At 37.2% G+C, this 12,364-nt stretch overlaps 2 protein-coding genes across 3 annotated transcripts; one reads left to right on the forward strand and one right to left on the reverse strand.

Annotated features, from left to right (window-relative positions):
- Positions 1-2,516: 2,516 nt before the first annotated feature.
- On the reverse strand, positions 2,517-4,283 carry klhl42 (kelch-like family, member 42). The gene is made up of 2 exons (XM_056237269.1): positions 4,030-4,283; positions 2,517-3,251 (listed from the first exon to the last, which is right to left on the reverse strand). The coding sequence occupies exons 1-2, from the start codon at positions 4,061-4,063 to the stop codon at positions 2,794-2,796; spliced, it is 492 nt and encodes a 163-aa protein (XP_056093244.1). The 5' UTR covers positions 4,064-4,283; the 3' UTR covers positions 2,517-2,793.
- Positions 4,284-4,745: 462 nt separating this feature from the next.
- Positions 4,746-11,247, forward strand: cwf19l1 (CWF19 like cell cycle control factor 1). Of its 2 annotated transcripts, none has more exons than XM_056237266.1 (14): positions 4,746-4,977; positions 6,247-6,331; positions 6,434-6,518; positions 6,606-6,707; positions 6,845-7,059; positions 7,149-7,264; positions 7,343-7,427; positions 8,004-8,153; positions 8,602-8,731; positions 8,913-8,992; positions 9,122-9,331; positions 9,685-9,804; positions 10,619-10,716; positions 10,853-11,247. In XM_056237266.1, the coding sequence occupies exons 1-14, from the start codon at positions 4,877-4,879 to the stop codon at positions 10,995-10,997; spliced, it is 1,722 nt and encodes a 573-aa protein (XP_056093241.1). In that variant the 5' UTR covers positions 4,746-4,876; the 3' UTR covers positions 10,998-11,247. The 2 variants fall into 2 exon arrangements, with proteins under 2 accessions (XP_056093241.1, XP_056093243.1); XM_056237268.1 differs by lacking the exon at positions 4,746-4,977 and adding an exon at positions 6,023-6,078 and having other exon boundaries at positions 10,853-11,246.
- Positions 11,248-12,364: the final 1,117 nt, after the last annotated feature.

Below are 12,364 nucleotides of genomic sequence, written 5' to 3' on the forward strand. Positions count from 1 at the left end.
CTCCCCTCACTCAACCCCCAATTCCCAACCAGTACAAATCACGCTGCTGGCTATTTGAAAAGAGGTCACTGTAATACAGAAGAATCACTGCTCTTTGCTGCCTGTTCTTTATCTGAGTGCTTGATATGTTTTTCATGGTTTCATTAGGATTTATGATCTTAGTTGTTTTAATACTTAAAAACTCTATTCATCTGCATTTGCATTATGTCCATTTGTAATGAATAACAGTGTGCGTGTGTGCGCGTGGTGAAAATATGTATTATGAATTAAGTTGTAGCGCCACCAAGTGGCTATTGCAACAAGGACATAAGGACAACTAGGACCAAGGACATAGAACAGATGATTTTGATATTTTGCCTCCCAGTAATGCATAGACTAACTGACCATGTTACAATGACAGGGTAGATATCATGATGCTTGTCAAGAAATCTTTAAGTGGAAAAAAAGAAATGCTTATAGAAAATTAAGTCCCCCCGATTCTTATTGCTGTAATGGTAAAAATAATATAATATAATCTTGATGGTCCTAAAAATATGCTACATACTAATTAGACTATCTATCTATCTATATATATATCTTTATAAATATATAATAATTTTTTTTCCTTATATTGATTTTAGAGTGAAATATGAGCTGAATATTTATATGTGAGATTTACTAATCAGTGTTTAAAGACAACCTCTTTTCTATTCACGAATTCCCTAAAGGTATTGGTGAAAAGTACACTTATTATTGATAAATAATGAATTATAACAAACAATTTATATAATTGTCTCTTCTCTTCAGTTGTATGCCTGTGAAACAAGAATGAAATTAGAATCTTCTAATAGATCAGGTAAAAATCTCTTCATTTAAGTGCAGTTTTATTAAAATGTAATGTCATCATTCATATGCTTTATTTGGTATATATATATATATATAGGACCTGTGTGCAGTGGAGGATTTGGATCTTAGTATCCCTGAGTTTAACTACACGGTTTAACTCTCTTACAGGTGGCTTGTCTTTGCTGGGACATCTGCTCAACATTTAGACCCAGTGACCAGAGTCATGCTAGGACATACACATGCTATGAGACACAGGATACAATCCACTGTGCAGATGCCAAGACAATGAATGAAGGACAAGAAGTGGACAACGATCAGATTCAAAGGCAATGAATTAATCCGATGCATCTCACCCATTTGCTGCAATGATGACACAGCTGATCTGATGGACAGCTGATTACACACAGACTTCCTCTGTGAGGACAGAACGACAGAAGGTGACCTCACTAAGAAGGACAAGTGACAGTATGACATCTGCCAAATGCAAAGACACACAAAAAGAAACAAGCAATATAAAGCCTGTTATTTGCTTCCCTGAACATTTTATTTTTAACTTGTTACAACCTTTACATTTTCAAGGCAACTTTGGAATGTTCAACAAAACCATCATCCATTTTGGCTCAACATATGAAAAATAATCAAACCGCTACAAAACCAAAAGTAAATGGAGCATAAGTATAAAGTCCTTCACTCTTAAAAAAACAAACAAACACAAAAACAAAAGAATCTCCTTTTCTTTCACGTTAACATCAGGTCATCTCACTCCAACCAAATGCAAAAATACATCACAGCGATTTAGGTCAGGTGCTTATGTATTCGTGCTTCATTTGTGCAGCACATTTTAAGACACTTCTCCAGATATACAGTATTTGGAATAAAATAATTAAGACTAGTAACAGAGTAATTAAGTCAAAAATCAACTACTATTCAGGCAATGGCAGTCTTAAACATTCACTAGTCTGTCTGGCACTTTGGATCTTAAGGGTACAGTTCACCTAAAAATTAAAATTTACTCACCATTTCCTCTGCAAAACACAAAATAAGATTGTTTGAATATTTATTAATTTTTTATTTAACCTTATAATGAAAGTCAATGGATCCAAAACAGTACTGGACCCCATTAATTTCACTTTATAGTCCAAAAAAAAGAACCTAAGACTTTGGTTTGGAATGAAATAAGGGTGAGTAAATGATGATGGGATTTTTATTTTATTTTGGGGTGAACTACCTCTTTAATGTTTCATTCGGGGACTTAATTACCCTTCATGTTAAGTTTTTTAATTGGCTGGTGCAAGTTTAGTGTTAATTTAATCTCCAGGCTCTATAAATCTGAAGCCTTCACTTGTGCATCTGTATACTAGTAGTAATATATGTCATGTTTTATATCATTAAGATCCTGTACATGCATTTAAATTAGTAGATTCTGTGCAAGTTGTAAATGTTCGGTGCAACTCTTATAGTGTTCTCGCTTTTTGCCAAGATAAGTAAAATGATTTATTTACTGAATATAATAAAACTTCTTTTAAATACAAGGGCACTTTCAGAGAACTTCTGATGGAGATATTAAATACTTTTTTTTTAAACGATTTTATTCATCAAAGTCAAAATGTTGACCTGTATTTAGAAGTAATAATTTAAAGCACTATTTTACCTAAATAAAAATAAATACATATTCTGTCATAATTTCATGTCATTCCAAACTTTTTGTCTTCTGTGGAACAACATTAGAACGATCAAGAATGTTCAAGCCACTCGTTTTTGGAACAAAATGAGGGTGAGGAAATGATGACCAGATTGAAATTTTTGGCTAAACCATCGCTTTAATATCTCCTGCAGGTTCTTTGTGCTGTCTGATCATTCTGATCAAGTAAACTGGTGTGGCAATCCTTGTCCTTTCTGAAGTGTCTGGGCTCGCTACAATAGAATCCGTGTGTCCCAGCAGTCTGCAGTCTTCTCCAGAGCGCAACCTCAGAGGACGTTGGGCAGGTAGAGTGAGCAAAGCAGCATGTTCTGTCCCAGAGCAGGGAAACGTCTGAACGCCTCCCAGGCATCTGAGAAAATGTTGTATTTGAGGAAGACGCGGTGCTCCAGGCTGGTTGGAAGCCTGACGTCTCTGCTCATGATGTAGATGCCATCGTTGTGCAGCGTGCAGGTGAGGTTCAAACCCGACTTTGACGTGTTCTCCTTAAGTTGCAACAATTCTCCCGTCTGCACGTTGTAGGACTGTACCGTCAGCATGTCCTCCGTATGGCTTAGCCTCCGCCGTCCCATTTCTGCAGGTTCTAGCTCATGCGTGTAGCCACCCACTAGGTAGATGGTGTCCTCCACTGAGAGCATCTGCTGCTTGCGCACATGAGCCGAACAGGAATGGAACACGGACCACGTGTCCAATACGGGGCAGTAGCGCAGCACGCTGGTGTTCCTATCTGTCAGATATTAGGAGAAAAACTGAGATGATGGAATCTCTGGTCATTTTAAGATCTTTTTAATGGAAATTTAAAGTCAGCATGAAACATAAAACTGCCATCTTCTTTTCTTCCCTACTGTTATGTATATATGAGCAAAATGGCATTTATGTATTTAATGAAAAAGTACAAATTAATTTAATAATAAGTTAATTAATTCTGATTTCTCATATTTTTGCTTTTAGATTAACTTTGCGATAATCTAACACTCACTTAAAGTAAGTAATCTTGTACCAATACTAAAATTATGGCCAATTACATTAATTAATTTAATGTTATAACCGATAAATAACCGACTGGTAATAAAATTCTATCATATTTCATCTAAATACATTTAAGAACACCAATCATATTTAATGCTACAAGTGAATTTAGCCATCATAACATACACTGTATGAAAAATGTATATTGATTTTGAGAGTTTTTAAAGATTAAATTTAAAAACTTAGTGAGTGTCAAATGATGTAAAAGGGCATTTAAATGTTAAAATTGATTAAAAAGAGCAATAAATGTTTGCCTATACTTTTTTTCTTCTTGTAAAATCTATTTTTAAAAAGGGCTTGATGACGTCAGCCAAAACAGGGAGAAAAATCACAAGTGAAGTAAGTAAAGACAATCATTTTTTTCTTTGGAATAAGTTCACACTACTACCAGTCACGTAAAAGAAAGTAAATGAAGTCTAATGCCTGTTAGAGTGTGTGAGTGTGAATGAACCAATCTCTCAGACAGTAAGACACACCTCTAGAGGTATAACCGCCCATGACGTAGATCATGCCCTGACACTCACAGGCAGAGAACTCGGCGAGAGGTTCAGGCAGAGATGCCACACACGTCCAGTCCTGCTCGGGACTGTAGCACTCCACCGTCCCCAGACAATGACCTCCAACCGCATACAGCTTCCCACTCACGGCCAGGAGCTTGAAGTTTGATCTGGAAACCAAAAGAGCACTTACTGATCCCTTGCACTAGACAAACCACAAATAATTGGACACATCGTGAGTGAATTGTACCTCTTCTGGTTCAAAGGTGCCACATGGTTCCACTCATTCTTGGAGGGGTTGTAGCAGTGGGCCACCGAGATCTCCTGACTCGTCATTCTGTATCCACCAACAATAAACAAGTAGTTGTCCAGCACAGCAGATCCGTAACCTCTGACATTGATCATGTCTGGAGGAAGATTGTTGGCTAGAGGTTTCCAGCGTTGCTCTAGCTCATCATACCTCAACATGGACCACGGCTCGTCCTGGTTTGCCAGATCCAGACAGGTGTCAGTGAAATCCCCTATTGCTACTAAAGTGGCCGTACCTTTCATGCGCATATCTCGGATCTGATCCCGCAGAACAGCTGGCAACTTCTTAAACTCCGGCCTGCGCAGCATGAGATGATAATAGCAGCTCATGAATTTCAAACAAGCATTCCTAAGATCATGCATCCCGTAGACTTCAGAGAGATTGTAGAGCTCGACGCAATTCTCCTGCCTGATTTCCGAGAGGAGCAGTTTTAAGATGGAAGTGACTTGCAGAAAGGATGCGGTTTCGATCAGGTCCTCCAGAGTCTCGTTGGCCACCTGAACTTTGGAGGTGTTGATGAACTCCAGCACCAACTCGAGCCCCGGGATGCTCAGTCCCCGAAGCTGCACCGAATCCTCCCCGGACTCGCGCATCCCCGAGCTGTACAGCGCGCGGAAGTAATCGCTCTTCTCGATCAGTTTGCTTTTACTCACATTGTACGTTTTGTCATCCATCACGATCTCTATAATCTGCTCGGGGGATGTCATGTCTCCTGTTCTGGGGCCAGCGGCTGTTTTTCAGATGTGATAGAGACGCTTTTTCATCCTTCGATGCCAAAGCCTATATATGGAAATATTCAGCGCACAGAATCCGATCGAGTCTGCTGATATGCATGCATAGATCCCATAAACAATCGCGTCTTTTGAAAACAAACGGATGGCTTGCATATACTAAAGGAATAGTGCTATATAAATTCATCTGCTTGTTTAAACATGTTCAATTTGTCAGGTTTATACAGTCAGCTAATGTGCATTCCTGAACTAAAGCGATATATTGGCACTTGTTTAAAAGCAGTTCTCATCGGCAGAAATCTCTGTCGTTGTATATAAATAATATGGCAGTTTATTTTCTTTTATTACATTGTACACTTCGGGATTTCAAATGTAAATCAGTTCCTGTTTTGGTCTCGTGGTTTGTGTTGCGTCACGTGGTGTCCTGCTCGCCCCAGTTTTGCGCAGTAGTATGTTTTTTTAAATCTACATTATAATTTAATGTTATTAAACATTTTTTTAGTTTGTTTGAGTCTATACATTATAAATGTTCAATTTAACCGATAAAATTACTCTATAAAGGGATAATCGCTGGAGCAAATATTGCGAATAATGTGCGCATAGTGGAAGCGTTTAATACGCTTTTACTGTGTCACTCTGTTATTTCTTCCGGGGAGAAACTTGATGTGCGTTTAGGGTTGTCATATATATTATCGTGTTTACAAATTATATTCTTTAAATATGGTATTTTCTCTAATGTATGTAATAATATATAGTACCAACCAACCCCCCCCCCCCCCCCCCCCCCCACCCCCCCACCCCCCCACACACAAAAAAAAATCACCTTCAGATGTATGTTTCACAATGAGCGGTCGAAATAATTTGCTCCCTATTACGACCGGGTTTATTTTGTCGACGCACACAATTTAACGCCAATGCTCAGACACATTTTAAGAGTCTAAGAAAGATTTATATATTTTTCGGCATGGAAGACAAGCCTTTACGAGTGTAAGTTTTGATTTTGGGTTAAAAAGCGTCACATGTGAATGGTAGCTGGTTCGTTACCCATCTCACTAAGTAAATTACAGTCAGAAATGACAGCATAGGCGGAGGTGTACATGTAATTAACCAATGTGTTTTGTTTTCACGCTGCTTTACTGTTTCATTCCCTCTCAGTCTCGCATGTGGTGACGTTGAAGGAAGAATAAATGCTTTGTTCAACCGGGTGAACGCTATTCAGAAAAAGAGCGGGCAATTTGATGTGAGTCTGCACGTGTATCTTACTTATTTTAAAGCGATAAACATAAGAGAGAGAGAGAGAGAGAGAGAGTTGTGGGTTTAACTAGACTGCTTTGTTTTTCAGTTGCTGCTGTGTGTTGGAGACTTTTTTGGAACCTCTCCCGAGGCTGAATCGGAATGGGAAACATACAAATCTGGTGCAAAAAAGGGTAAGGTTTCCGTATCTTTAAAATGTATTCCTTTAATCAAACCAAACAAATGTACTGAATTAAACTGTGCTCTTTCTAAACCCCCAGCACCAATTCACACATATATTCTCGGCGCAGCCAGTCAAGAGACTGTGAAGCATTTCCCAAACTCTGATGGCTGCGAGTTGGCAGACAACATCACATGTCTCGGTAAGATGGATCTATAACCTGTCATCTTTAGAAAACATTATGTCTTTGCTGTTTTCTTTCAGCTTAATATGCATGTATGTATTGTTGGGCTCAGGTTTGTCAACTTGAGTTAGACGATTACGCTTGTTTTTTCCTAGGTCGAAGGGGCATTTTCACGGGCGCATCGGGGCTTCAGATCGCCTATGTCAGTGGCAGAGAATCACAACAGGAACCTGCTCCCTCACACTGCTTTACCCGTAAAGACCTCAGTGCCCTGGTGGCTCCTCTGCTGTCCAACTCCAAATTTCGAGGTGTGGACATTCTCCTGTCTTCGCAGTGGCCTCGAGGCGTGTGGCAGTATGGAAACAGTCCCGTCAGTGCTTTGTTGTGCTTCTTTAATACATTTCTCAGGTATTTTCTGATCGTGTGCTTAAGAATCGTTTACTTTCTTGCCCTTTTCAGGAAACTGATACAAAGTATTGTGGGGTTTCGACCATCGCAGATCTCGCTGACAAGCTTAAGCCCCGCTACCATTTTGCAGGAGTGGAAGGGGTCCATTATGAGAGGCTGCCCTACAGGTGTGCTATTACAGCATCAGGACATGTTTTACTTTTTTCAAATGCTCTTTGTCTTACAAAATGTGTATACATTTACAGGAATCATGTGGTCCTTCAACAGAATGCTCAGCATGTCAGTAGATTCATTGCCCTGGCAGCAGTCAACAATCCTGCCAAGAAGAAGGTTTTTTTGTTTCTTTGTATGTTTTTGTAATTTGTGTGTGTGTGTAAAAAAATTTTATGACTGATATTATTAGATATGATAATGATGTATGATTATATTACATTTTCTAACGCCTTTTGTCATCATCTTACACTGACTTAAAGTCAGTATAATTTCACCATAGTAATATACAATTATTTTATAAAAAAACAACTTTATTTTAGTAAGTAACTAAGGCAACATTTGTCATTTAAGTTTGTTTATATATATTTCACTTTATTTCTTTTTTTAAAATTCTTTATTCTGGTGTATCGCTTTATTTCAATTAATTAAAAAAATAGCATATATAAACATCCATTTTCATGCTGCCTAATATTAATGTTATTATGCCTGAATTCACTTACAGCATTTAAACAATTGATTTTATTTTTTTGTATTTTAATTTTAGACAAAATAGTTTAAAATTTTAACACAAAAACAACTAATGCACAGAATTGTAATATCTGTGCATCCCTACATATTTCATTTTTAATGAAGACCTGTGGTGCATGGAGACTGAATTCATGGTTTAACTGTAAAGTTAATCTTTTCTCTCAGTACTTGTATGCATTCAACATTGTCCCGATGAAAACCATGGACCCCACAGAGTTAGTCAAACAACCTCAGGATGTCACAGAAAATCCCTACAGGAAACCTACGAAAGATGGGAAGAAAGAAAGACCGACACCCTCTTTGGCAGATGCGGAGGTGTGTGTACAGTTTTTACTTTACTTAATAGAATTAGTATCCAGGTGATGGATATGATTTTTTTAGCACATCCTTTTATGCTTCAATATCAAAAACAGTAATATTGTGAAATATTTCTATTCAAAATAACAGATTCCTATTTTAATATATTTTAAAATATAATTTATTCCTGTTATGCAAAGCTGTATTTTCAGCATCATAACTCAAGTCTTCAGTGTCACATGATCCTTCAGAAATCATTCTAATATGATGATTTGGTGCTCAAGAAACATTTCGTATTGTCAATGTTGAAAATAGTTGTGCTGCTTAATATTTTTGTGGAAACTGAAATAAAAAAATTCAGGATTCTTTGATCAATTTCTTTACTGTCACCTTTGATTCATTTAATGCGTCCTTGCTCAATAAAAGTATTAATTTCTTCCAAAAAAAAAAAAATCTTTTTGATCAGGAGGAACCAGCATCCCAGTTCTTTTTTGATCTGGGGCAGAAGAAACCATATCACCAGCAACATCAACATGGCAGGAAGAGACAATCGGACGGGGACAGACCCAATCAGCCCAAACAGCCCAGAAAACCCCGTGAGTCCATTCACTTCTCAGAGGTGGTCTAATGGATCAAACTGAACTATTTTTACCACCTCATTTAGAAACACTCAGCAGAACTTATTTCAATTCTTTTTAGAGTTGATTTTGGGGAGGATTTGAATTTATTTTTGCTTGCTGCTCTTGACACAGACCTTGATTTCTGCTTTTATAACAGCACAGCCCACTGGACCCTGTTGGTTCTGCCTTGCCAGTCCAGAAGTCGAGAAGCACTTGGTCATAAGCATCGGAACGCACGTCAGTCTACAAAATATGTATTCAGCAGCCCAGTGTCACTTTAGAAAGCTTTTAAACATAAAGATATGACTATAGACTTCTCTCCTGTTGCTTTTTCATGTTGATCTAATGTCAGTATTCTATTTCCAGTGTTACGTGGCTCTCGCTAAGGGTGGTCTCACTCCTGACCATGTTCTTCTGCTGCCCATCGGACATTACCAGTCAGTGGTGGATTTGGCATCAGAGGTGGTTGAAGAGATGGAGAAATACAAGAGCGCCGTCAAGAAGTTCTGTAAAAGCAGAGGCCAACGGTGCGTCTTGTTTGAGAGGAACTACCGCAGCCAGCACCTTCAACTACAGGTCCATACAAAATAGTGTCATTCATAATGAGATTGTGGTGTCTGCCTGAACAGACTGACCTGAACAGATCCCAGGTCAGTCTAAACAGCACCACATATATGAAAAAGAGAGTCTGGTAAACTTATAGCAGCGCGGAGAGTGTGAGAGACGCCCCACCTTCCACCAATCTCAGACTCCAACATCATTTCATCAGTTTAAGTCTGAGTGGATAGCCAATCTGTCTGCATTGACGAGTAACCATTTCTGAGGGACGTGTTCCCAATGATGACCAAATACATGATTTCCTAAAGTTATGAGAAAGCAGTGCATAATGGGTTTAACGGATGGAAACTTCTCTTCTGCTTCATCCTCAGGTTGTGCCGGTGCCCATGGAGAAGTGCAGTACAGAAGACATCAAGGAGGCGTTCATGACACAAGCTGAAGAGCAGCAGATGGAACTGATGGAGATTCCAGCTCATACAGACCTCAAACAGGTACACACCATCGGTCTCCCTCAGACTGAACACTTCACAGTTTGTCAGAGTTTTTATTTATTATTTAAAAATTTAAACTCAATATATTTTTAATATAATAATTTATTACTTTATTATATCATATAATTATTTATTTTTAAATGATATATACTATTAAAATAGCAACTTATTGCTTTCTCATCATCATTATTATTATTACATTGTATAAATTACTTTATTTAAAATTATATAATATACTGTTAATTCAATCATGTAAATTGTATGCTGATATTATAATTTATAATATACTTATATATATATATATATATATATATATATATATATATATATATATATACATACACTGTTAATATAACAATTTCTTATTATTATTACAAAAGTTTATTTAAATTATATTTATATAAGTTATGTCAATATTTTATTTATTTTTAAATTATTATATTGTTAATAGAAACTATTATTAATATTATTATATAAAAAAAATCTATTTACTTATTGGCATATGCAACTCTATTCACTTTAGTTTGTTCTTGTTTTAGTCTAACCTGCAAAAACAAATCCATGTGTAGTCTAAAATCAAATTTAACAAATTAAATACATTTTTATTTTTTAAATAAATGTTTGAATGGTCAGATTTAATTTTTATTTTTTTTATCTATCATATGTCATTTGGGAAGTGTCTTGTTTGTGCACTGTAAATCCAAAGTGTTCCAAACATTCTCTCTGTAGGGAATGAGTGAGCAAGTCATGATGAGACGATGATGCGTTTTCTGTAAAGATGAACTGTGACTAACAATAATATTCCACATTGCAGATTGCTCCTCCAGGAACACCCTACTTTTATGTGGAGCTGGATACAGGCGAGAAGCTGTTTTATCGCATCAAGAAAAATTTCCCTTTGCAGTTTGGCAGGTAATTGTTACACTGGCACAATTCATCAACTGGGGGCAGTCATACACTAGTTATAAACATTAGTATGTGTTTGACCTGATTGTAAAAACACGCTTCAGCATAACCACCTGTGTATATCCTGTGTGTGCTGCCACAGGGAAGTATTAGCGAGCGAGGTGGTGTTGAACATCCCCATGCGAGCTGACTGGAGAGAGTGTAAATGTACAAAGGAAGAGGAGGAGGATCAGGCCAAAAAAGTGCGCTCTGACTTTGAGCCCTTTGACTTCGCAATTGATGACTGAGCAACACTTCAGATACATCTGACTTTAACACCTTCAATCATGTTTGTGAACTCCCTAAATGTGTCCAAAACTGCTTATTTTATCTTTTTATTCTTTTTAAATTTTTGAAGCTTTCCTCTTCCTTTCATTTGGCAACAGTTAGAAATCACTGTTGTCACAGTGGTCTTTTAAAATATATCTTTGTTTTGGTGATGTATCAGTCTGTTGGATGCCAATAAGTGTGGAATTTTGTTTTGTGACTCCAAATTAAAGTCATTTTTTCAAATTTGTAAAATCTGCATTTTTTTTCTCTCTTGTAATAATAGTGTGGTGTTCGTCCTCTGCTGGTGTTGATGTCCTTTTCTTGGTCTACTATGTAGCAAGAATCAAACCCCTGACATTTTAGTTGTTTGTACTTGGTACATAAAGTTCTGCTGTCTGAAATATAACCCGTCATCTCATAGGCGACGTGTGTGTGTGTGTGTGTGTGTGTGTGTGAGAGTGACAATGTTTCAATCTTAGTAATTAATTAGAAATAGTAAAGTAATCAATTATATATAACCTATCCCCTCACTTATGATTATTCGCAATAATTATTTATAAATAAAACTCAACATTTGCTCGAATGTTACATTTCTTAAAATCGACTTTAGTTTTTTGGGAGCGGACTTTTATTTTAGGTCAAACCGTTCTTGTCTGTCAGTCATATAATGCAGGTCTATGGTCACCACCTCAAAGAGCATGCACAGAGAAGTCCAAATTAAACATGATTTAATGACTCGTAAATGTAAGTACACATTGATGGCCTAAGACCATAGACTGTAAAAAATAGACACGAAACGAGCGGTTTGTGTGAGAAAACGAACAGTATTTATATCGTTTTTACCTCTTGTAAACACAGCCACGTCCAAGTGATCTGAGGGCGCGGGCGCATCGGTCTGTGCGTTACAAGAGGTAAAAACGATATAAATACTGTTCGTTTTCTCACACAAACCGCTCGTTTCGTGTCTTAGGCCATCAATGTGTACTTACATTTACGAGTCATTAAATCATGTTTAATTTGGACTTCTCTGTGCATGCTCTTTGAGGTGGTGACCATAGACCTGCATTATATGACTGACAGATAAGAACGGTTTGACCTAAAAATATCAAAATTGAAACTTCTGCGGAAACAAAGACACCTACATCTTGGATGCCCTTGAGGTAAGCTAAAACATATCAAAAATGTATTTCAAAGTGAACTAACCCTTTAAGGACTTTTGAGTTGCAAGCAAACGTAAACAGTTCAAATATAAATATGTGAAAGAAGATTTGTGTAACATTGAATTACTCTTTCGTTTTATTTGCAACACAAAATAGTATGAAGGTTAGACGGGTTTGGGAACTTT

The sequence above is a fragment of the Rhinichthys klamathensis genome, unplaced genomic scaffold, assembly GCF_029890125.1.
Source record: "Rhinichthys klamathensis goyatoka isolate OS25496 unplaced genomic scaffold, OSU_Roscu_1.1 h1tg000485l_1, whole genome shotgun sequence".
NCBI lineage: Eukaryota > Metazoa > Chordata > Actinopteri > Cypriniformes > Leuciscidae > Rhinichthys > Rhinichthys klamathensis.